The sequence below is a fragment of the Erythrolamprus reginae genome, chromosome 2, assembly GCF_031021105.1.
Source record: "Erythrolamprus reginae isolate rEryReg1 chromosome 2, rEryReg1.hap1, whole genome shotgun sequence".
Taxonomy (NCBI): domain Eukaryota; kingdom Metazoa; phylum Chordata; class Lepidosauria; order Squamata; family Dipsadidae; genus Erythrolamprus; species Erythrolamprus reginae.
This window is the reverse complement of record NC_091951.1, coordinates 225743647-225768894: the sequence shown is the minus strand read 5'-3', so window position 1 is coordinate 225768894 and position 25248 is coordinate 225743647. Positions and strand designations below refer to the sequence as shown.

The window sequence follows — 25248 nt, the reverse complement described above, 5'->3', positions numbered from 1 at the left end:
TTTTCCTTCTGTCCTCCAGACTACTAGAGTGCCTTCCGTCCCCTGTCCTATAGTCTCTCCTATATCTCGTATTTCTTCTCTACTGTATCCTCTATAACCTTTGTGTATTATTGTGTATTGGACAAAATAAATAAATAAATAAATAAAAATAAAAGTACAGTCTTACAAACACCTCATCATACAAACTTTTTGAGATACAAACCCGGGGTTTAAGATTTTTTTGCCTCTTCTTACAAACTATTTTCACCTTACAAACCCACCACCGTCGCTGGGATGCCCCGCCTCCGGACTTCCATTGCCAGCGAAGCAGCTGTTTTTGCGCTGCTGGGATTCCCCTTTGGCTCTTCTCCATGGGAAACCCCACCTCCGGACTTCCGTGTTTTTGTGATGCTGCAGGGGAATCCCAGCAGCACAAAAACGGGCGCTTCGCTGGCAATGGAAGTTTGGAGGTGGAGTTTCTCAGTGAGGGGAGCCTCAGTGAAATCGCAGCATCGCAAAAACACAGAGGTCCGGAGGTGGGGTTTTTGCGATGCTGCGATTTCACTGATGCTCCCTTCGCTGGGAAACCCCACCTCCAGACTTCTGTTGCCAGCGAAGAGCTCGTTTTTGCGATGCTGGGATTCTTCTGCTGGTATTCCCTTGCAGCATCGCAAAAACACAGAAGTCCAGAGGTGGGGTTTCCCATGGAGGGGAGCCTCAGGGGAATCCCAGCAGCACAAAAACGGGCGCTTCGGCTGGCAAAAGGGGTGAATTTTGGCCTTGCATGCATTAATCGCTTTTCCATTGATTCCTATGGGAAACATTGTTTCATCTTATAAACATTTCACCTTAAGAACCTCATCCCGGAACCAATTAAGTTTGTAAGACAAGGTATCACTGTATAATAATGTTTGGGAGACCATACCGTCAATGGTTTATAAACAGTGAATTAATGGGGAGATAATTTTTTAAAGATAGCCTCTTAGTTTGGATCTTTTTCTCTTTTTTTTGGTCTTATAGTTCTGCTCCCTTTCTTGTTCAAGTCCCGTGCACCCCAAAACTTCTTGTTTTCATTCACTGCAGCCTGGTCCTTTGCCTCCGTTGGCTCCCCCCCCCCATTTTCTGACTTGTCTTTTCCGGAGGCCTTCACGTGGGAGAGAAAGATGAGCATTCATCATGAAATGGCTCAGGTCAGTGAGCACATGTGGCCGCAGGGATTTTCTTTGGCCCAGCTACAGGAGTGCTCATGATCCCCTTCCCTTTCCCTCCCTGGTTAACTGTCTATCCTGGTTTCCCCTCCCCGGTTTCCTTTGGCTGCTTTCTGACCTGCCTCTGATACAACAACAATCTCCTCACAGTAGAACATCCTTTTCCTCCATATTGTTCTCAGTCTTGGCAAGAAGCGACTAATATAAGTCCCAATAGACTTAAAATATCTATACCTCCTTTTTTTTTTTTTTTTTTAATCTTTTCTGACAAAGCAAGATTTTAATCCGCCCCTTCCTTTTTGAAAACCTCTGCAATGGTCTCTTGAAATCTAAATATTTTCCCTCCCTTCTCTGTTTTTTGCTGCCTCCCCATTACCTAGATCAGTGTTTCCCAACCTTGGCAACTTGAAGATATTTGGACTTCAACTCCCAGAATTCTCCAGCCCGTGGATATTGGCTGGGGAATTCTGGGAGTTGAAGTCCAAATATCTTCAAGTTGCCAAGGTTGGGAAACACTGACCTAGAATACCAGCCCAAGAAATACGTTTGGGCTGCTTGGTTTTCGAAACCACCAACCTAAACCCCAACATTCTTCTCTTTCGATTGAAACAAGATCGAATGCGTATATTTTGTGTTTGACTGGCATTTATTCCTGGCTGGCTTTGCTTTTCCCTTCCCAACAAGCTGTGACTTTAAACGGAAGCTCCGTAGCCAGAATTTGAAGGGCTATTGCTGATGCAGAGAAAGAGACTTGATTTCCAGCTATGCCTGTGGGCTTCCCACAGATATCCAGTTGGCAAATGTAGGAAACAAGACATTGCACTTCACAGGCCTTTCGTTTGATCCCATCATTGCACTCTCTATAATGGAAATGTTGATTAAAGTCCCTTGGGGGCAAGGAATTCATTTTTTTAATCTTGTTACTTGGTGAAGCTCCATTATCTTCATTGGCAAGCAGCTCTAACATTCCACAATTATAACCATGTTCTCCATCTATAATGTTCTAGCTTTTGCTTTTTTTAAAATCTGGGGTGATTGCTACTCATATTCATCGGGTTCCCTCATGTTCCCCTCTGCATGTATGCATTTATTTATTTGTATAATTTATTGATACAGGAATTGATCTGTTGCTTCCTCCTAAGTAGTTCTCGGTATTTTCTCTTTATACCATTTCAAGTGCAATCCACCCAGTGGATTCATTATTATCACGGCTCCTTGCAGTTATGGGAAATGGGACGTGATAAATTTGTGGGTAAAGGAAAAGTTCACTTCCAATCTAAGAAAAATAGCTAACTTGGTTCTGAGGCTTTAGCTATTTCTTTATTTTTTGCCTACCTGAAGGATTAAATCTTTGAAACTTGGCACTGCTAACCCTTTTCCTCCATCAGCTTCCGTAACTTGGTTCATTTACGCACTCCATTTTGTTTACAGCCTAGACCTTTCATTTGTTTCTATAGGTACTAATCTCTAATTTCTGTGTACACGTGGTTCCATTTGAGAATGTCCCTTTTAGTCCCATCTGCTAGCCCAGGAGATGAGTTAGCAGCTTCACAATAATCCTTAAATGCCTTAACAGAATACAGAAACCAAAAATATAAGGCGAGCTGTGTAGAACTGTCAAGTCTATTTTGGCACCTTGTTTGCCCCACTAGCCAACCAGCAGCCTGTCACATGCTTCCGAGAAATCATAAACCTAACTGACCCCAAAGGACCCTGCAGCTCATGTTCTCCAGAACTGCCATTTTTCTAGTATTGGAGTTAAGATGTGTACATCAGCTAGTATCCATTGAAAAATTCAACTTCTCTCATCACTGATTCTATTTTAAATTATTATTAGTTGATAGCCATAACTACATTCTTTAGTAGATCTGTCAAGACTTCAGCAAGCATGTTACTAAAGAAGCAAGATCCGGAAAGTCTCATTAATCAGGTCTAATGTGATGATGATGATGATGATGATGATGATGGTTCATCACATAGTCAGCCAGATGTTTACACTAGATTTGATATTTTTGTCTACCTACAAAAGGACCTGGGATAAACAGACATTATTCTTTGAGGACGCCAAAACTATGATTGCAGAATGTAAGTTGTTGTGAGTGAAGCTGCCTTTTGCAATTGACCGATGGTGATTTTGTCAATGCTTACAGTGTTCAAGTGGTGTTCCAGTTGTTTTGGGATTACATCTAAGGTGACTATTACTATTGGTACTATCATCACTTTCCTTTGCCACAGCCATTCAGACATCGTATTTATTTGTTTGTTTGTTTGTTTGTTTGTTTGTTTGTTCGTTCGTTCGTTCGTTCGTTCATTCATTCATTCATTCATTCATTTATTTATTTATTTATTAGATTTCTGTGCCACCCTTCTCCTGAGACTCAGGGCGGTTCACAGCATATCAATATAAAACAGCTAAGAAATCTAATATTAAAACATATTAAAAACTACGATGCTGAAAAAATATAATTTAAATTCTAAAACCCCATCCACATTTATCTTATCATTCAATCATAGGTTGGGGGAGATGTTAGAATTTCAATGGCCCCATGCCTGCCAGCAGAGATGGTGGAAGGGTGGGAACAATACGAATCTCTGGGGGGAGTTGATTCCAAAGGGCCGGAGCCGCCACAGAGAAGGCTCTTCCCCTAGGCCCCGCCAAATGGCATTGCCTAGTTGACAGGACCTGGAGAAGGCCAACTCTGTGGGACTTAACCAGGTGCTGGGATGCGTGAGGCAGAAGACAGTCCCAAAGGTAGTCTGGTCCAATGCCATGTAGATCTTCTCCTTGTTATTATAATAATAATAACTGGCAAACCCTATCTTATTCAAAAAGGTCCAGAAAAGGGGACAACACCAGGAAACTATAGGATGATAACATGCTTGTGTACAATGTTTGATTACTCACAGGTAAATAACAAACATTCAAGATTATTTAGAAAAAATAATAATACCCTTCCAATAGAATACAAAGGAAATGGGAAGGAAAAGCAGAGTACAAAAGATCATCTTGTGAGATATAAAAAGGTTTTGTAGAATAGGAAAAATCATATTATTCCCCCCTCCCATTTTCCCACAATAGAAAATGCAAAATAGAATAGTATGTAGTATGGCAGGCCAAAGACTCCAAATAAAATGGCTTTGGACTGACACAGAATTGACATGCCAAATGAACAAACCATCAGAAGCTATTAGGATATAGAATACAATCTGGGCAATTTGCAGTTTGATAACATCAGCATGGACAAATTTAAATTTAAAATGTGATTAGTAAATAATGCACCGAAACAGTGAGAAAATTCTAAAAACAAAACTGAAGGGTGAAAATACCACCAAAGCCATCAATACTTTGGCCATGCCTGTGATATGATAAATTGCTGGAATTTTTAATGGGATATAAGCTATACTAGACACTTTGGATCGAAATACAAGAAATATATTCACTAACAATACTTCCTTATAATGATATTAATAAGTTATATCTGCGCAACAGAAATGGAGGCAGGGATTTATTTTATGTCAAACAAACTGTCGAAGAAAACCATGCATTGGTTGATTACCTAAAATGCAGCCATGAATGCAAGTTAAAAAAATTGGAACTTGATGAATGTACAGGGAACAAAACATTAATATTGAAATAATCTAATAAAATCAAGAACAGAATGCTGGCAAGGAAAAGTATTACATAGACAATTTGTACAAATGATCAAAGGGAAAGTGGATAAAGATAAAACCTGGCAATGGCTTACCACTGGAATATTAAAAAAGAAACTGAAGGGTTTGATTTTTGGCTGCTCAAAAGCAAGCTATTGAAACTAATACAATCAAAGACAAAATGGAAAAATCATCAAATGCTTTCCACCAAACGCAGATTGTGCAAAGAGACAAATAGTCAGCTTGTGCAACAAAATTGCACAAACTGATTATTAATAATGGCATACACAATCACCAAAATGATTTATGGTAACATCTGGTGTTACCAGATGGTGAACCATGGTAAAAATTACCATGTGACAGTAAAGAAAAATTGGTAGAAATGCAAAAGTAGCTGAAAATGAGCAAGTTAAAATATTGTGGGATTTCAAAATACAAAGTACAAGTCTTGGCTCATAAAACACAGGATTTAACTCTGTTTGAAAAGAAAGAAGTGTGGATAATTGATTTGGCAATACCAGGAGACAGTAGAATAGAAGACAAAAAACTGGAGAAGATCACAAAAGTGTCAAAATCTGAAAATTTAAATTGAAAGATAATGACATAAACTGGCTGTGGTGGTCCCAGAGGTTATTGCCACAATGAGTATCATAAAAAAAACCTTGGATGGCACTTAGAAAATATGTACATTGATAAAATGTTCATCTGTTAGTTTCCACTCTTATACTGTGCTGATAGATTACAACATGCTAAGTTCTTGGGAAGAACTCTACATATGAAGGCCAACACTAATTAAAGAACTGGCATATTGATTTCACATTTTTGTGTATACTGTATATTAGTAAAAAATACTGGGACCATCAAGTTGAGAAGATATTGGAAAATGTGTGGCTTAAGATGTTATAGAACTTTACATCTAAATAGGCAATCATCTTGATCCTAACATATAAGATTTAAATATGTTAGAGGGTTAAATAAGGTTCAGGAGGGAAGTGTTTTTAATAGGAAAGTGAACACAAGAACAAGGGGACACAATCTGAAGTTAGTTGGGGGAAAGATCAAAAGCAACGTGAGAAAATATTATTTCACTGAAAGAGTAGTAGATCCTTGGAACAAACTTCCAGCAGATGTGGTTGGTAAATCCACAGTAACTGGGATAATCATATATCCATTGTAAAATAAAATACAGGAAATAGTATAAGGGCAGACTAGATGGACCATGAGGTCTTTTTCTGCCGTTCAGTCTACTATGTTTCTATGATATAACAGCTTTTGAAAAGAAGAATGACAAGCTCATGGATGTTGCTATACTAGGTGATAGCAGTGCCCAGAGATGGGTTGTTCCTGCTTCGGATTGGTTCTTAGAACCAGTAGCACAGGGGATGGGAGGCTCCGCCCACCCAGCCAGCATGCTTCTGCGCATGCAGAAGTAAAGGGTTTTAGAACACATTACTGGTGATGCTAAGATTGAAGAAAAATAATTAGAAAAAAATTATAAAATATTGGAACTTGCAGATAAAAGTCAAATACTTATAGAAAAAGAAATCCGTTGTTATCCCAATCATGATTGGAGCCTTTGAAGCAATATCTGGAAATATTGAATTTCTCAGACTTAACCAACTTAAAATGACAAAAAACTCATCCTGCTTGGGGTCTTATATCCTTATATTCTTAGATGCTATCTTAATAATTCTTATGTCTTAATTAGCACTTAAATTATTAGGTTTCCACCAATCTTAGATTGTGAGTTTAACTGCAGACTACCTACTTATAATGATACAAAAGTTTGCAAAGCAATAAGTAAAACTCCAATTGTCATATACAGTACTGTATTACTAAATACATTAAAGTAGGATCTCTTTGAATTGTTTGAACCTTTTTCTCCCAATTTCCTTTATTGAAGGACCAAAACCTCTCTTAAGAGTGAAGAATGCTCTTTGCCCATGTTTTGAAATATTTCCACTTATTTGATCAGACTACAGGAATTGCTTCGGAACCTTTTAGCTGAATCGACATGAATGATCCTGTAAGCCTTATCTAGCTTGCCTACTATGTCAATTCTTATATGGCACAAGATATTCATTTGCCTAGGTAATTGCATTTTGTTTGCTCTACTTTATTTCTTGGCACCACAACAAAGGTCTATAGATTCATGGGAAGGCCACCTACTTACTATACTTTATGTTTCAGCTTCTCTTCCAGAAATGCCAGACAGCATGTGGTGAGAATTATCACTTTCTCTTCCAACTATCATTGTGGGGTTGAGTGAAGGCAAATGGCAGGATTAGGGCACAAATCCATATTTTACCATCTATGACAGCCCTCATAAAGGTCCAAATACACTTGGATATTAAGGAATCATTTTTCCCTCCAAATTGCAGATATATTGTCAGGTCCTGCAGTGTTGGAGGGGATACCTAATACAGTGGTACCTCTACTTAAGAACTTAATTTTGTTCCATGACCAGGTTCTTAAATAGAAAAGTTTGTAAGTAGAAGCAATTTTCCCCATAGGAATCAATGTAAAAGCAAATAATGTTTGCAAACCTATAGGGAAAGAAATAAAAGCTCAGAATTTGGTGGGAGGAAGAAGAGGAAGAAGAGGAGGAGGACAGTTGCTGCTGAAGGGAGAAAGTGAGGTGAGGGGAATAAAAAAAATCCAAAACTTTAAGGCTTAAAAAAAAAGAGGGACTCTGAGGCAGCGAGGAGGAGCACGCACCTCCCATACACCTAGCACGAGGCTGCCTCCCATACACTGCGCCAAAGAGAGAAACCTAGGCAGGCGAGAGGGAGAAACCTCCCGCTCCTTTGAATGAAAGACGGCTGCTGCTGCTACCTGCTTCCTCTTCCTTCCCATGCTGAAGGGCTCCCCTCTCCTCTCGCTAACTCGCTTTGTAGCTGGCGCATTTCCTTCACTGTGGTGACTCCTCATTTTGGCTGAAGCTGAGTTTATTCGGCCGCGGCGAAGTGCCCCCTTTTGCCTTTCCGCGCCCAGATGCTCTGGGAGGCAACCTCGCACTGGGTGTATTGGAGGCAGCGTGAGGGAGTCACCACAGCGAAGTGGTTTATTCCCTCTCCAAGCACCCAGAGAAAGGAAAATGCTCCGTTCACTCTGGACTGCCAAAGCCTCCTTAAGAACCACCAAAAGACTCCTCTGGCAGCCCAGAAAAGCCCAAGATGGCCGTGATTAAAGGGGGAATGGCAGGAAACTAGCCGGGCCTTTGTGCCACTCTCAAATTTCCTTGGAAATTTTTCTGGGCTTGGGTTCTTAAGTAGGAAATGGTTCTTGAGAAGAGGCAAAAAAATCTTGAACACCTGGTTCTTATCTAGAAAAGTTCTTAAATAAAGGCTTTCTTAGGTAGAGGTACTATTGTATTAGGAATGAGTGAGTTAGGCAGAAATGTTTTTATCTCCATTGGATAATTTCCCCCCCAGTTTTCTGCACTGAAGAACTGAAACCTCTCTTGTATTTTGAAGATCCCCCAAAATGACTGAGTCAAAACGTGGTTTCTTGGTTGTTAAAGGCTGAAACCAACAGTGTTGCAGTTTGCAACCCAGAAGCAATGCAGTTATATTGAGCAGCAGTGGACAAAACCCTTGTCATATTTTACCTTTAAAGATACTTTGAAGAGAACTTTATGAGAGCCATGTGATTAGTTGACACACAGATCAAGCAGGTACAAGAGGCATGATCTTGGATAAGTGCTAAATAAGGATTCCAAGGAATTTGCCAAGTTCAGTTTCTGATACAGAACTAATGTATACAAGACCTTTGGACACCTGCTCCTTTTAATGCAGGGTGTCAAACTCAAGGCCCTTGGACCAGGTCCGGCCCATGGGGTGCTTAGATCTGGCCTGTGGGGCAACTCTAGAAAAAGTGAAGTACTGGCCCGTGATGCCTCTGCCAGCGAGAACAGGTTCCCAAGATCCATTTTTGGCTGTGATAGCCTCCTGCAACCCTCTGCCAGTGAAAACGGAGCTTGGGAGGAGTGTGTGTAGCCCTCCTGAGCTCTGTTTTCACTTGCAGAGTTGCAGGAGGCCATCGTAGCTGAAAGCAGAGCTCCAGGACCGCCTTCTGCCGCACGAATCCCAGTGACCGGTTAGGTCCCACAGAGTTGGCCTTCTCCGGGTCCCGTCGACTAAACACTGTCGCCTGGCGGGACCCAGGGGAAGAGCCTTCTCTGTGGTGGCTCCGACCCTCTGGAACCAGCTCCCCCCAGAGATTAGGATTGCCCCCACCCTCCTTGCCTTTTGGAAACTCCTTAAAACCTACCTCTGCCGTCAGGCATGGGGGAATTGAAACATCTCCCCCTTGCCCATGTAGTTTCTGTGTATGATTCAATTGTGTGCTTGTTTTTTATATATTGGGGTTTCTTTTGGATTTTTTAACCTAAAACTGTAATTTAGATTGCTAAATATTAGATTTGTTACTATGTTTTGTTTACCATTGTTGTGAGCCGCCCCGAGTCTATGGAAAGGGGCGGCATATAAATCCAATAAATCTAAATCTAATCTAATCAGGAGCCTGTATTTGCTGGCATAGCATGCGGGCCACCACAACTGCTGACCGCCCTGGCCACACATCCACGCCTCCGAGATCAAACACAACCCTGATGCATCCCTCAATGAAATCAAGTTTGACACCCCTGTTCTTATGCCATATTATATCTAATTTTAATCAGGGTAATTTCCAACTGGATGCACAAAATATGCTGCGTGCATCTAGAGAGAGAGAGAAAAAAGTAAACATGCTTGGATGTACGAGGTATATTTCATGAGCTCGCACAGCATGGCAGACAAAGTTCAATTAAGAAATTGAAAGGTGTGCTCAACGAGCGTCTCAGCAATTCTAGCAAGGGATTGTGGGGAGAATAATTGACAAGCGGCTCCAATCTTTGCTTGGGGATCAAATAGAGCGTGCAACCAGCCGTAGAGGTTTGAGGGAAAAGATGGTAAATGCAAAGCCGTTAGGTAAATAGGGAGAACAAAAATCAGTTTTGGGGGGGTAATGATGGAGGAAATGCACATCTGTGCAGATGTGATTCAGAAAAAGGCTGCTGATTTAAGAAACATTCAGTGAAATTTCAACAAATATCTGACATGAAGTAGAATTATGAAAAATCCCACCAGAAATAAAGGGAGAAGTACTAGCTATGCTTTGTTATTTACGTACCAGTTAAAATCTCACCTAGACATATGATAAATTACAATTTTATTTATTTATTTATTTATTTGTTTGTTTGTTTGTTTATTCATTCATTGATTCATTGATTGATTGATTGATTGATTCATTCATTCATTCATTCATTCATTCAATTTATTTCATGTCGCCCTTCTCCTTAGACTCAGGGCAGCTGACAACATGTTAGCAATAGCTCTTTTTAACAGAGCCAGACTATTGCCCCCATAATCCAGGACCTCATTTAACCCACCTCGGAAGGATGGAAGGATGGGTCAACCTTGAGCCGGTGATGAGACTTGAACCACTGACCTGCAGATCTAGCAGTCAGCTTTAGTGGCCTGTAGTACTGTACTCTACCCACTGCGCCACCTCGGCTCATTATATTTATGTGTAATGATACTTTTGATGGTGGGGGAGGTGGCATGGTAGAAATAATTAAAGTGGAAGGATATTTTTCCCCCAGCATTTAAATTCTGCTAACATTTAATTAAAAAGATACATCTTAACTTTTTCAGAAAGTAAGAGAACAGGGGACTAATTTGGAACGGAGAACATTTCCCCATTTCTGAGCAATGCTAGCGATTTTTCTCATGTGCATGAAGAGCTAGCTGGTCTGTATGACAGATGTTGCTCTCAAAAGGGCTCCCCCGCCTGTCAATTTTAATGCCCGAATAGTTTCATGGTGATAAGAAATGCTAGAAGTTTAAAGCTTAGAAATGAAGCCCATCGCCTTCAGTTGATCCCAGAAAATGACTGGCTTTTGGTGATTAATTCTTCGAGCCTTATATGTATTGGTCCAGTCATTAATTATTGAATCTGCCAAAATTCTGCTTTAATGAAAGAATGTGAGTAACTAATAAGTATAAAATAAAAATGTATTTATTTATTTATTTTGTCCAATACACATTGAAGGTTATATAGAGGATATACTCATAGTAAAATATATCAGAGGAAGAATAGAGGGGAAGATATAGGAATAAAATGTATCAGTGAAAGAATAGAGAAAGGATATAGGAATAGAAGAAAAGATATAGGAGAGACAATAGGACAGGGACGGAAGGCACACTTGTGTACTGTACTGTAGTGTAGTGCAGTGTTTTTCAACCAGTGTGCCGTGGCACACTAGTGTGCCGTGAGACATGGTCAGGTGTGCCGCGAAGAAGGAAGCTCAGGTTCTGGTCTCACAACTTTTTGCTTAGAGAGAGAGAGAAAGAAAGAGTGAGAGAAAGAGAGAGAAAGAAAGAGTGAGAGAAAGAGAGAAAGAAAGCAAGAGAGGAAGAGAGAGAGAGAGAGAGAAAGCAAGAGAGAGAGAAAAGAGAGAGAAAGAGAGAAAGTGAAAGAGAGAGAAAGCAAGTGAGAGAGAGAAAGAGAGAAAGAAAGCAAGAGTGAAAGAGAGAAAGCAAGTGAGAGAGAGAAAGAGAGAAAGAAAGCAAGAGTGAGAGGGAAAGAAAGCAAGAGAGAGAGAGAGAAAAAAGGAGAGAAAGAGAGAGAGAGAAAGAGAAAAATGAGCAAAAAGGGGAGGAAAAAAGAGAAATGAGAAAATGATTGAGACAGAGAATGAGAGGAAAGAAAGAGAAACAAGAGAGAGAGAGGTGACTCTTGATTTAAAGCATATGATAAAAAGCACCCAAAAAATAAGAGAGAAAAAACCCCAACCCTCACCTGTTTTGGGAAATGGTTCAGGAGTGTGTATATATGCACACACATGCACACACACACACACAGAGAGAGAGAGAGAGAGAAGAGGGGGAGGAGACAGGGATGGAAAAAGAGAGGAGAGTGTCTTAGAGTGTCGTTTTGTGTCCTTTGGGTTGGTGGTGTGCCCCAGGATTTTGTAAATGTAAAAAATGTGCCGCGGCTCAAAAAAGGTTGAAAATCACTGGTGTAGTGTACTACAGACCTGTAGGGTATACAGTAATCCCTTGCTACTTCACGGTTCATCTTTCACGGATTCGCTACTTCATGGGTTTTCAAAGGGGGCTTAAATCCATTAAATCCATAAAATTCTTCTACAGTACTACTGTACTCTATTAAAGAAATTGGTAGGATATCACATGTAGTTCCAGCTGAGAAACATTATAGAATGACTGTTTAATGCAAAGGGTGGGTTTTAAAAGTCCAAATACTCATTAAATACATAAAAAAATATCTTTCCTCTACTTCACGGAAATTCGTTTTTCACGGGTGGTCATGGAACTCATCCCCCATGAAAAACGAGGGATCACTGTACTGCATAATTCTAAATATAATCTGACCAAGGCATAGAATGATGATGGCAATGATGCTGGTGATGATAATTGATAAAATTAGGACCCGGATTGTGGGGGCAATATGCTGAGTCTGTTAAAAAATGCTATTGCTAACATGTTGTAAGCCACCCTAAGTCTAAGGAGAAGGGCAGGATTAAAAAATCGAGTAAGTAAGTAAGTAAGTAAGTAAGTAAGTAAGTAAGTAAGTAAGTAAGTAAGTAAGTAAGTAAGTAAGTAAGTAAGTAAGTAAGTAACTAAGTAACTAAGTAACTAAGTAACTAAGTAACTAAGTAAGTAAGTAAGTAAGTAACTAAATAAACAAACAAAGAAACAAAGAAACAAGCAAATAATTGGTTAACCTTCAATTCAATTCACAATATAGGACTGGTAAAACATAACACTTCAAGTCCTAACCAAGGATCTAAGAACTGTTAAGGTAACATCTGGGTATATAGGAAGTTTATTTATTTATTGTTAGACTTCCATGCCGTGCTTCTCGAAGTGAAGTTCCAAGTAAGGTGTTGTTGTTGTTGTTTTGCTGCAAAATCAGAATATTGAGGTCTAATATGTTCAAAATGTCCACGTATCTAAGCAACCCTTTGCGTATTTTACAAGTCTAAGACAGAGATAGAAAACCTATGGCATGCGTGCCACAGGTGGCACATAGAGCCATATCTGAGGGCCCATGAGGCATTGCCCAAACTCACCTCCAAGGTGCATGTGTGTGCTGGCCAGCTACAGGCTTCAAGAAAGCCTCCTGAACACTGGGGATGGTGAAAAATGGCTTTCCTGAACCCTGGGTACAGAAAAAAATGGCCCAATGGGACAACCGGAAGTCCAGTGCCTTCAATGAGGCCTATACACATGCATGGGGGAGCAGCATGGGGGAGCTGTGCACATGGATGGGGGGCAGAGCGGGGATTGTGTGTATGTATGGGTGGCGGGCACTGCATTGTGGGCACATGCACGCATGCTATTGTGCGCGCATGTACCCTTTTGGCACCTGATCCAAAAAAGGTTCGCCGTCACTGTTCTCAGAGCTCCTATTATTATTGATACAGCCATTGATTTCTTCTTCCATGATTAAGAAATAATGATGCTGATGCAGGAAATTGTGTTCCCTTCCATTACTATTGCCATCACCATCTCAAGCTCCTGAGATTCAGAAATACCCTTACGCCCACCCACTTGTGACTTTGTCATTGGCTTTTCTCTTGTGTTTTTACCCATTGAAGTATTGGCTTTTGAATAAATGTGGTTTATAGCTGAGTGAAAGTTGTCATCTTCAAACCTGATATAAACCATCAGTTCTGTGGTATGATTTGCTCCGGGCTTGATAGCCTCCTGCTATTCTCCCACCCACCCATAACGTAGCAGTTTTAAGCAGGAAGGGAAAGCATATTTATAGATCTGTGCTTAGTTGTTTTCATGCCATACATTTCATTACCGAAGTAGGTAACATTATCAGGACTAACACTGATGGTGATGTTACTTAATTTGGTAAAAAAAAAAAAGTCTCATCATCACTCCGCGGACTGCACTGTTTGCCGATCTGTTTCCAGACAAAATTCAAAATGTTGGTTATGACATATAAAGCCCTACATGGCATAGGACCAGACTACCTCCGAGACTTCCTCCTGCCGCACAAATCCCAGAGACCAGTGAGGTCCCACAGAGTTGGTCTCCTTAGGGTCCTGTCGACCAGATAATGCCGGCTGGCAGGACCTAGGGGAAGAGCCTTCTCTGGGGGGCCCCGGCCCTGGGGAATCAGCTCCCCGTGGATATTCACACTGCCCCCACCCTCCTTGCCTTCCAGCAGAGTCTTTGTCGCCAGGCCTGGGGTTGTTAGATCTTCCCCCCAACCAATGAATGTTTTAGTATGATTGTCGATTGAATGGTAATGGTAGCATTTTTAAATTAGAATTTTTAAATGAATTGTTTTAAATGTATTACTAATTGGATTGCTTTACTATTGTTCTCTGTTTTTTTGTATATGCTATGAGCCACCCTGAGTCCCCAAAGAAGGGCAGCTTACAAATCCAATAAAATAAATAAAATCTGAAAAATCTACAAGCTCAGAAAGCATAAAGGACTCTAAAGCAAAAGAAAACTGATGTAAAATCATAAGCATAGGTGTGATATCAAATAGTGTCTACTTCATTTAATAGCCAAGTTGCCAATTCCAGTTATAGTTGCTAAAATACTTGTATATATTGCATATAAATTGGAGGGGTCTGATCTGACTTTTCAGTTGAGTTTGTTGTGATTTTGAATGGAGGAACCAAATCCATATCTGTTCTCCAGGATTAAAAAATGTAACTATTGGCCCCAAATATATTTTCCATTTTCTGAAGTGCAAGCAAACAAGGATATGAAGGTGACCTTCTCTGTCCTAAGCAGTCTGATATTAAACTGAACCATTAACCTAAATCTGTGTCACATCTGAGTGAGAAAGAAGGATACACATGCTCTAATTTTAGGAGGGTTACCATATTTGACAGCTCAGTGGAGCAGTACATGGTAAGGATGGTGATAAAGGATGCTGAGGTTAATATTAAGGAGCAGAGGAAGGAGAAAATCAATATCCTAATCTTTTGAAAGTAAACACCAGTACCTGGAAGCTGATTAATTCAGAAGCAAAACAGGACCAACAAAAAATATTGAGAATAGTTTTATCTACTTGGGAATTTTCTTGATAGTCAGCAATATTTCCTTTTTCTTCCTAGCAAGTGCGGTATAAGCACATATATCTTAAAAGAACATCTAAAAATCAAATCCCTTTAAATATAAGACTTACAGGGAGCAGTACTGTCAGCTAAGCCTGAGATAGTGAATCAATCTAAATTTATGTTGGATGGATCTATATACTGTTCTATTTCATTCAATTTTTTGATTTAAAAGAAGTGGAAAATTATTGTTATGTGCAATCTCCACAAATACAGGCATGTTTCTATGCAAACGTCCGTCACATAATTATGAAAAGCAAAGCTTCTAATAGAAATCTCTCACAAATTCAACTGTGTGTAATTCAGGTGGTCTTCGATTTAGAATCACAACTGGAACCAGCATTTCCAAACAAGGTGCTTGTTAAATGAGTCACGCCCAATTATACAACCTTTTTGGCTACCGTTGTTAAGTAATTCATTGGAATTGTTAAATGAATCTTACCGCTAAGTGGATCTGGCTTTCCTCATTGGCTTTATTATCAAAAGTTGGCTAGAAAGTTTGCAATGGCCTTAAGGCATTGCAATCATCATAAATACATGCCATTTGCCAAGAACTCAACATTTGATCATATGACCATGGGGATACTGCCATGGTCGTAAGTGTGAGGATAAGTTGTAACCAGGGGTGGAGTCTAACTTTTACCTCGCTGCCAGTTTGCTTCCTCCTGCAGTGTGTGGGCCTGCCTCATGGGCTCGCGCATACGCAGCATTGCAAAACACCTCCCACGCCAAAAAGCTGTAAACAAGATAATGACACAACTCAGCTTCTGCATGTGTAAAAAAACCCAAAAACGGTAACCACCCCCACAAAAAATATCTAAAAACAAGTATTCCCCAAAAATTTTCTCCAAAAGATGACAGCGTCCACTAACCAGCACCGACAGAACCGGTTCTGTGATGTCATCGTGACATCACCAGTGGGTTGCTACCAGTTTGGCTGAACCAATCCGAACCGGGGGGAAACCCACCTCTGGTTGTAACTCATTTCATTTTCAGTGCCATTATAACTTTGAACAGTTGCTAAATGGATGGTTCTTAAGACAAGGACTACCTATACCAGTGTTTCCCAACCTTGGCAACTTGAAGATATCTGGACTTCAACTCCCAGAATTCCCCAGCCAGCAAATGCTGGCTGGGGAATTCTGGGAATTGAAGTCCAGATGTCTTCAAGTTGTCAAGATTGGGAAACACTGACCTATACACATTTTTGTATATATTTCAGGTCTTATTTGTTTTTTAAATGTGCACTTTTAAACCATGTCTTTTAAATTAATTTCGGAGGCTAAGGTAATCTGTTCAGTCCTGCCTGTAATAACTGATTTGCTAAATCACACTGTTCTAACTTAATTTGTAGTAGGTTTCTTTTTTTTTGTTGCTTTGTCACTGTACCAAATTCTTGATTTTCCTATGCAAGACTCCAGAATCCTGAGATTTCCCACTTCCACATGTTTTACTTCTTTGTGCAGTACAAAAAATGTGAAAGATTGGGGAGAAGGGAAATTTGCTTATGTGCACCCAATGACAATCATTAAGTGTTGTACTTCATGATTCTTGACAAATGTATCTTTTCTTTTATGTACATTGAGAGCATATGCAGCATCAAAGAGAAATTCCTTGTGTATCCAATCACACTTGGCCAGTAAAGAATTCTATTCTATTCTATTCTATTCTATTCCATTCCATTCCATTCCATTCCATTTTACTAACTCCTATCAATTACTCTATGTGCCCTTCCTTTCCTCTGCCTCTATGTGTGCTGGTTGTTTAAATAATAAAGAAGAGACATCTCAGCCCCAGGTTGTATGTATTTGCTGGCCCATGAAAAATTAGTGTGTGTTCTCTCTCTCTCTCTCTCTCTCTTGATTTCTTCAAAAATAATACCTGGGTCACTGGAGACAAGCCATCTGGGGAGCATCATTTTGGCCAGCTGTGGAATGCAAGGCCCTGAAGGAAAATGTTTGTCCTTTCTTTTCTCACTTCCCACGCTAAAAATTGGTATTATTTATACTATTATAAAAAACAGAGAAGCCTTTTGCCATACCTGGTTAACAACACCAGTGCTTCACTGAGTAGGGTTTTAATATCCCTTCACCTGTAGACCATGCCCTCCACATATTTTGAAAGGACATCTTGTAAGCTCCCTTTGGTGACAGAGAAATCAAGTAGAGGACATTATCCATTATGTCCTCTACTGGTTCATTTACAAAAGAGATCAGGTGCAAATTATTAATGGCAAATGAACTCAAGAGCTCCGACCTTGAAAAACCTCTGTGAAGATGTGTTTCTACCTGTCAATCATCACATTGTTACTTTTGCTCTGCTGGCATTTAAACTTAGAAATAAGTTTCTAAGTTCTTACTAGTAGCATTGGTTCTATTTTGTTGTGGACCTTTTACAACTAATATTTCTGTTACTTGATTTTATAACTTCATTGTTGTATTTTATTGTATTTTATGCCATTCCTATGTATTATGACCAGTGGTTACAACAATATATTTATTTACTTACTATAGGAAATCCACTTATAGGTAGCAAGTGCAATCAGGCCATCAATCTATTGAATAAATGAGGCCATAGATCTTTACTATGCTGCAATATTAATCGCTTGGCCATAGGAGGACATAGACCAGAGGTCTTCAAACTTGGCAATTTTAAGACTTGTAGACTTCAGTTCCCATAGCTGGCTGGAGAATTCCTGGAGTTCAAGTCCACAAGTCTTAAAGTTGCCAGGTTTGAAGATCTCTGACATAGACAGACAATGTAAATTGATACATTATAAATGGATTCATTTATATTGCCCAGATGTCACATTCCAAGTAATTAGTATATGATTCAAGAGAATTTATCTCTCTGAAAATTCTAGCTTCTGTTGCACAATCATATTTAAATAGTCCACTACTTTCTCCCATAATATAGGACATTGCATACATAAGCATGTAGTTAAGTTAAAGAAGCATTGTCCTACTTGCTAGCTTTTCATTCTTCAGGGTTTGTCAACTCTAGTTTTTTTCTTAACTAATTGTACTTAAGCCATCACACTCAAAACATAAATCTTAACTATATAAAAATAGTGTGCTCCAGATCATCTTCTGAATGCCTCCCTAGGAACATTTAACAAAAACATCAAAATGAAAGTAGAACGGTGTTATCCTCCAAGAGTCTTACTCAGAGATCCCCAAACTTGGCAATTTCAAGATTTGTAGACTGGAGAATTCCGGGAGTTGAAGTCCACGAAATAGCGAGATACGTACATCTTTTGTACAATGAGTCAATTTTGGTTGGTCAGCCAAAAGTCATTTGTCTCCAGATGTCCAAGAACCTCAACACCTAGCATGTCTTTGTTGACTTGGGTGATGACCAACTTTGGATGGTCAACGAACTGTTGTAAGTCAAGGACTACATTTATCACCCAAGAATCTGCTACTAGGATCAAAGAGATACTAAAATGTCTAGATTCTAAGAATCTGAAACGGTTCTGTTTTTTTTTTTAATTACTATTATTATTATATTGATGGTCTTTGACTGTAAATTTTAATTTTTTTAAAAGTCCATAAGTCTTAAAGTTGCCAAGTTTGAAGACCTCCAATATAAAGGCTTCTTTTAGCCAGCTCTTAAACCTAAAAGCAAGCCTTCTATATTCTAGAAGCTGACCCAGCCTATGTGAGAGGATTTCTTGCCCTCTTCTCAATATGGCCCAGGATAAGCAGGAGAAGAACAATTCTGTCCTTTAACCACTGTGAAAGTATCCTTTAGGCTGGTTCTCCTATTTCAGATACAAGATGACTTAAGTGTGGACTTTATGGTCCAATCTGTGTTAGAAGTCGATTTTGTTCCAGCAAACTTCTTGCTCCTTTTAAATTAAAGATCTGTATCAGAACAGTGCAGGAGGTAAATAGGAGTTATACCTCCTAAGAGAGCTTGAGATTGAACCTCACTCTCTTTAGCATTGATAACGTTGCCCAGTCAGGTAATGGAATGTCTGCAACAAACAGCCAAGGACAGAAATCACTAAGGACTCCATAGTTATGCATTCTTTGAAAGTTGTAAGAGGTGCCCGAGAAGTTAGGATTCTTTGAATAGTACCTAAGAATGCCCATTCCTGGAAGTTCTGGGAAATAAATAGCTTCTCTTGTTTTTACATTAAGTATGATAATTAAAAAAAAAACCCACAACATTCTGTATTTTGTGACTCATTATCATTTTGCTCAACAGCTTTAATTACAACATTACTTGTGTGGAGATACAACCTGTGTTTATGAGTTCATTCTTTGCTCTGGATGAAGTTACACAATGACTTGAAAGCGTTTTTGTTCAACTATTGGTGTCTCTTTGAATATTTTAAAAAAAATATTCAAAAAGTTATTGTTAAGTGTTAACTGAGATATGAGAGCAGGGAAGGGGAAGGGAGCCTTTGATCACCACTGTTGTCACAGGGCACTTAAGGAACCAAACATGTTTTAGTGAGCTTAAGCTGCCTTGTCCTGTTGCTAGAATCTTCAACAAAAGAAGAAAATAATAACACAGGTACTAACTCTGTCTTGAAGATAAAGACTTTGAGAATGGGTAATCTAAGAAGAATTCAATGTTTGTAAAAGCAGAATCTGCCGTAGTTGCTGCTTGCAAATAAGTTCTTCAATGGAAATTGGAAGGAAACAGGTGATAAAGGTGGTACCTCTGACTCATCCCCAAAGTATGAAGTAGCTGCATGTAATGGATGAAACCACTTAAATGAAAATCATGCCCGAAGACTTGCAAGAAATCACTTGCAAAGCTGACAAACTCTTACCGTGGCTCCCCCAGCCCCGATCCCATATATGATAGCAAATCTTGTTTGAGACTAGTAATCATGCTAGCCCTCAGGAGATGATATAGGAAGGAATTAGCTGTCATTTGGAACTGTCTCCTAAAATCATCATTTTTTATCTGTTTATCTCTCCAACAGAAATCCTTTTGGATACAACAGGAGAGACCTCTGAGATTGGATGGACCGCCCATCCTCCTGAAGGGGTAGGTGCTTCCCCTCATACTCTTTTACTGAAAATGACCCACCCGTTTAATACCTGGTAATGTGTTCTGCACACAACAAAGACCTATAGAGCGGCCAAGATGTAATAGCTGGGATTTCAGATGGTATTCCCCTTTGAAAGACAATGGAATAGACAATGGAACCCTTACAATAGAAAGGATTGTAAAGCTGTTGACTGATTTCCCCCCCCTGACAATTATCTCTGCCAAGCCTTTGGATCTTCTGTCTTGGAGTATCATCATAAGGGAGACAACCCAGGAGTCTTCTCATAATAGATCCACAAAAGGCAATAGATGTAAATTGTTTTTGTTATTTCTTTAAGACCGACCTTTTGCCTTCATCAAAGGAGCATTGTAGAAAGTACTGTCAAGAGAGTCACATTGTTGGAGGTTGAATAATTATACTTTCCCCCTAAAGTTGGGTTGATATAGTGAGTTGATATAGTCTTTCCTTGACTCCATGAAGACTCTCTAACTCCATGCTTATTATACTTGAAAAAGAGAATGGCTATCCATATTTAAAGTCTGGCCTTCAGACTCATTTGATAGCCCCAGATTGAAGAAAAATGGAGTTGACAATACTGCTGTTGAACCAACATACCATTATTAGCATTATGGGTAGTTTTTCCAGTGGGGTGATAACAAAAGAGTGGCTGTTGTGTAGTTTTAATTCCCCCTATTTCTCTATGCTATTTCCCCCCCTGCTGATTTTGAGAAGAGAAAGGAGAGAAAAGAATTATGAATACCGAAAGAAGAGCAAAATCAGGAGTGTTTTCTAAGGAAAATTGAATGCAAATGTCTCATTAAAGCAATTTTATTAGGCAACAAAAGCACGCTTCAGAATTTCATTAAACATTCAGAAGTGAATGGGCAGTAAAACGTAAGAGTATAAAAGATATTTAAACTATGCCCACGCTCTGCACTTTTTTCCTGGATTATTAATCTTGTTGATTGACAAATAATTCTTAGAAACTCAAAGCCTTAATCAAAAAAGTGTCCATTTCCCCCTTGATTCTAGGGTACAATAATAACTTTAAAAAAACTAATCTATGTATTCCAGTTTGACTGTAATCCAATGGGACATAACTCAAATAATCCAGTGGTCTATATTCTGATGGCAGAAACCACAAATTGTTGAGTGCTTGGCTATAGAAAACAAAAAGAGTTTGGAACAACCCTTATTTTCCATCTTATAGCCAAAATGATATATGAGATGCTAGTATATACTAATTGCTCCCTGTTAACGTAGCTAAGTTTTGTTGAAAAAATACCATAGGGTAATTTTTATTTTTTTGAAAAAAATTAAACATTATTTTAAGAAATAATGGATTTCTTTGACCATTTTATAGGATGAATTGTAGATAGAAATTATGAATGAATATGCATATATGCTTTATGCTTGGAACACGTGGAATAGCTGGTTTTGGGGTCAGAATATTCTGTATATCTCTACTCACATGCAGTTTTGGAAAAGTTCAATCTTATTACTTTAAATTTAAGCATATTTTTTTTAAATGATTCGAGAGAAAACGCCCAGTATCTCCCTAGTCTGGAAGAACTTTCAGAATCTTTGGGAGGAAAGAATTGGCACCCTTTTAAACTTACTTCTTCCTTTTTTTCCTCAAAGAATAGCATGTTTGAGTACAATTAATTTTTCCTAGGATGGATGGTAATTTAACAAAGCATGTATGTGTTAAATAAAAACACCTGCAATCTAGAATGATTTGCAGTGTGGCGAGTGTTTTTTAATATGGGATTTTTCAGAACATGGAAGGAAAATTCATTGGACATTTATCATCCAGTGTTGTCTTTGTCATTGTTGTTGTCTTTGTCTTCATCTTCCTCCTTCTATTCCTGCTCTTGCTCCTGCTCCTGTTTCTCCTCTTCCTCTTCTTCTTCTTCCTCCTCCTCCTCTTCCTCCTCTTCTTCCTTCTCCTCCTCCTTCTCTTTTTCTCCTCCTCCTCCTCTTCCTCCTCTTCTTCTTCCTCCTCCTCTTCCTCTTCCTCCTCCTTCTCTTTTTCTCCTCCTCCTCCTCTTCCTCCTCATTTTACCCCTCCCCCTTTTCCTTCCCTCTCCTCCTTGTCCTCTCCTCCCTCTCCTTTTCCTCTCCCCCTCCTCATTCACCTCTGTCACCCCCTCTCTCCCCCTCCCTTCTTCAGAAAGTCATTTTTAAAAATGATTGTAGGCAGAAGAGAGATGTGCAATTGATTTCCAAGAAACGGTCCTGAGCCCCTGTACAAGACATACATTACGGAAGGCACTGGGTGTTGGGAGTCAGGGAACCAAGTAATATTAATCTCATATTATCCCCGAGGAGCTTCTAAACACGATGAAACTAAAATTAAAGCCAAATTTGTGTAATATATATTATGGCAGTATCCAGGTGGCTGTTCTCAGGTGTAAACTAACCCTGTCCCCCAATCCCATATGATTTATATATTCCAGCTTGTTTGTCTCCTTTTTCCTCTCCTCCCTTCCCCAACTCCATGCAGTGGGATGAGGTTAGTGTCTTGGATGACAGGAAGCATCTGATTCGAACTTTTGAAGTATGCAATGTTGCTGAGCCCGGGCAGAATAACTGGCTGCGCACTCATTTCATAGAGCGCCGTGGAGCCCACAGAGTTCACATACGCCTCCGCTTTTCCGTTCGTGACTGTGCCAGCATGAGGACGGTGGCTTCTTCCTGCAAAGAGACTTTCACCCTTTACTATCACGAGTCGGAGACGGATGTAGCCACTGCTGAGCATCCCGAGTGGCACGAGGGCCCCTGGACCAAAGTGGATACAATTGCTGCTGACGAGAGCTTCTCCCAGGTGGATAGCTCTGGGAAGGTGGTGAAGATGAATGTCAAGGTGCGAAGCTTTGGGCCATTGACGCAGAGGGGTTTCTACTTGGCCTTTCAAGACTCTGGCGCCTGCATGTCTCTGGTGGCTGTGCAGGTTTTCTTCTACAAATGTCCTGCGGTGGTGAAGGGTTTTGCCTCTTTCCCAGAGACGTTTGCTGGAGGTGAAAGGACTTCTTTGGTGGAGGCACCAGGAACTTGTGTGGCTGATGCTGAAGAAGCCAGCAGTACTGGCTCCTCTGGAGTAAAGTTGCATTGCAACGGGGAAGGGGAGTGGATGGTGGCGATCGGAAGATGTGCCTGCCGTGCTGGCTACGAGCCTATGGACAGCGAGAGGATCTGCAAAGGTAAGAAACAGGTGCTCAAGAGAGCATCCCTGGCAATTTCAAGTCAGCCTGTTTGGAATAAAAACCCACAGTGTCTTTGATAGTAGCTTCCCAACAGTATGCAAGAGTCAGTGAGTCCTGTGAAAAACAAAAATTTAAGCTGTGAATATAGAATACATATTCAAGAGGCTTCCTGTTAATGCTTTTGTGTGATTTGCCTGGATAATCTTTCCTCATCTTTATATTGAGTCAATTTGGGGTGACTCAAGTCACACTTGGTATAATCCTGTGGCTTTCTTCAAAAGAGATTATGGATTTGAATCAGCCTTGTTGCTTGGGCTCGAAAAGTTGCTGGCCAGGTTTTACTTTTAGTAGCCTGCTTCTCCCTATTCTTTATGCAAATAGGGAACACCAATTCTTCTTCTGTCCAACAACTTAGGCATGCCACACACAAAAAGGAGGATTGTTACTAAATAAACAATATCTAGCCCTACTTGAAGTTTTGTGGGTGGGTTCCAAAATTATTTACTACCACTCTGTGGGCATGGCTTCAATTTTTGGCAGCGGCTTGACGGTCATGTGTCCAGGCGGGAGTAGCTTGATGGTCATGTGACCAGGCGGGAGTGGCTTCATGATCATGCGACTGGGTAGGAGTGGCCAACTCAATATTACCTACATCAAGGGGTGCCTCGCCTGGCCCCTCCCCTTCCAGTCATTCCTTGTCACAGCCAGCCTCAAGGTATCTATAGATCTGTAAAAAAATTGTTTCACCTTTTTTTCAACTTTATGATCTACATAATTATAGATGTACTTTCATGGACCACTGAAAGGAAGAAATGGCTCAAATTCTTTGCCCAACCTTTTGAGAAATGGCCCAAATACTTTGCTCCAACCTTTTGGCCCTCAGGGACGACCAAATTCAAATTTAAATCCTGCAGAGCACTAGTGGTGGTGGGGGAGCTCAGCTGCCTTTCAGGCCAACCTGTCTGCTTCTGCGAGGCCTCTGGGTGGGAGGCCTAAGAGAAAGTGCCTGCTCTAGGCACCCAGTCTGGAAATCTCTTTTGTGCTCCTTCTCTCAAGAAGTTGGTCAATCTGCGTGAAGGAAAACGAAGATGGGCAGAGTGACAGTAGCTTGCTGATGTTGGTGAGAAAGTCAGTCCTATATTCCAGAGCTGTAGCTGTAGTCCCTCCCCACCTCCTTTCCATCTTTTCTTTTCTTTTCTTTCCTCTCCCCTGTTCCATTCCTTTCCTTACATTTCCTCTCCTCTCCTCCCCTCCCATTTTATTTATTTAGTTTTTAAATTTAGTGAAGAGAAATTCAGAAAAATATATAACGATATATTAGTTGCCAGTTTATTCTGAATGTTAATTGTATCAAGAATGCCCCAGCACATGCTTAGCTTGCCTTTTATCTGGCGGTTTCTTATTTGAGATGTGAATCACTTGCATTTTTTCCTATCATGTTGGAAACATTCAGAATAACCTTTAAAGAAGTGGGTTCCTCTTGGTCGAGCATCTGAGTTAACTAGTTTCTATCTAAAGTGTAAAAACTATAATGATTATTTGCAAATATACTCCTTCCTGGGAGCTGATATGAAGAAATTAAATATTTATATAGTTAATTACTTTTAATTATTACACTTATAAATATTAATTATAAGTGTAATAATTATTCTAATTATTACATCGATCTCTTCCACAACTCAGGGTAGTTAAGAGTGTGTTGTAGTAACTGTTATAACACCTTTTCTATACAGGAGTACAAAATGGTTATAAGTCACTTTTATCCAATGCCATTGTGACTCTTCAAAGTTATAATAGCACCAGAAAAAGTGACTTCTAACCATTTTCATACTTATGACGGTTGCAGCATTCTCATGGCCATGTGACCAAAATTCAGAGACTCACATTTATGACCATTTCAGTGCCCCAGGGTCACGTGACCACCTTTTGCAACCTTCTGACAAGAAAAGTTAATTGGGAAAGCCAGATTCACTTAACAACTGTGTTACTAAGTTAACAATTACAGGGGTTCACTTAATAGTAATAACTGTGGCAAGA

The 25248-nt window shown here is 39.9% G+C and overlaps 1 protein-coding gene across 2 annotated transcripts in view; it reads left to right on the top strand.

Moving 5' to 3' along the window:
• LOC139162083 (ephrin type-B receptor 5) overlaps positions 1 to 25248 on the top strand; it is a 254307-nt gene that overhangs the window by 60524 nt on the left and 168535 nt on the right. For both annotated transcript variants that reach the window (XM_070742108.1, XM_070742109.1), the window contains exons 3-4: positions 19937 to 20001; positions 22512 to 23208. In XM_070742108.1, the coding sequence (XP_070598209.1) occupies positions 19937 to 20001; positions 22512 to 23208 (762 nt within the window). The remainder of the gene's footprint in view (positions 1 to 19936; positions 20002 to 22511; positions 23209 to 25248) is intronic.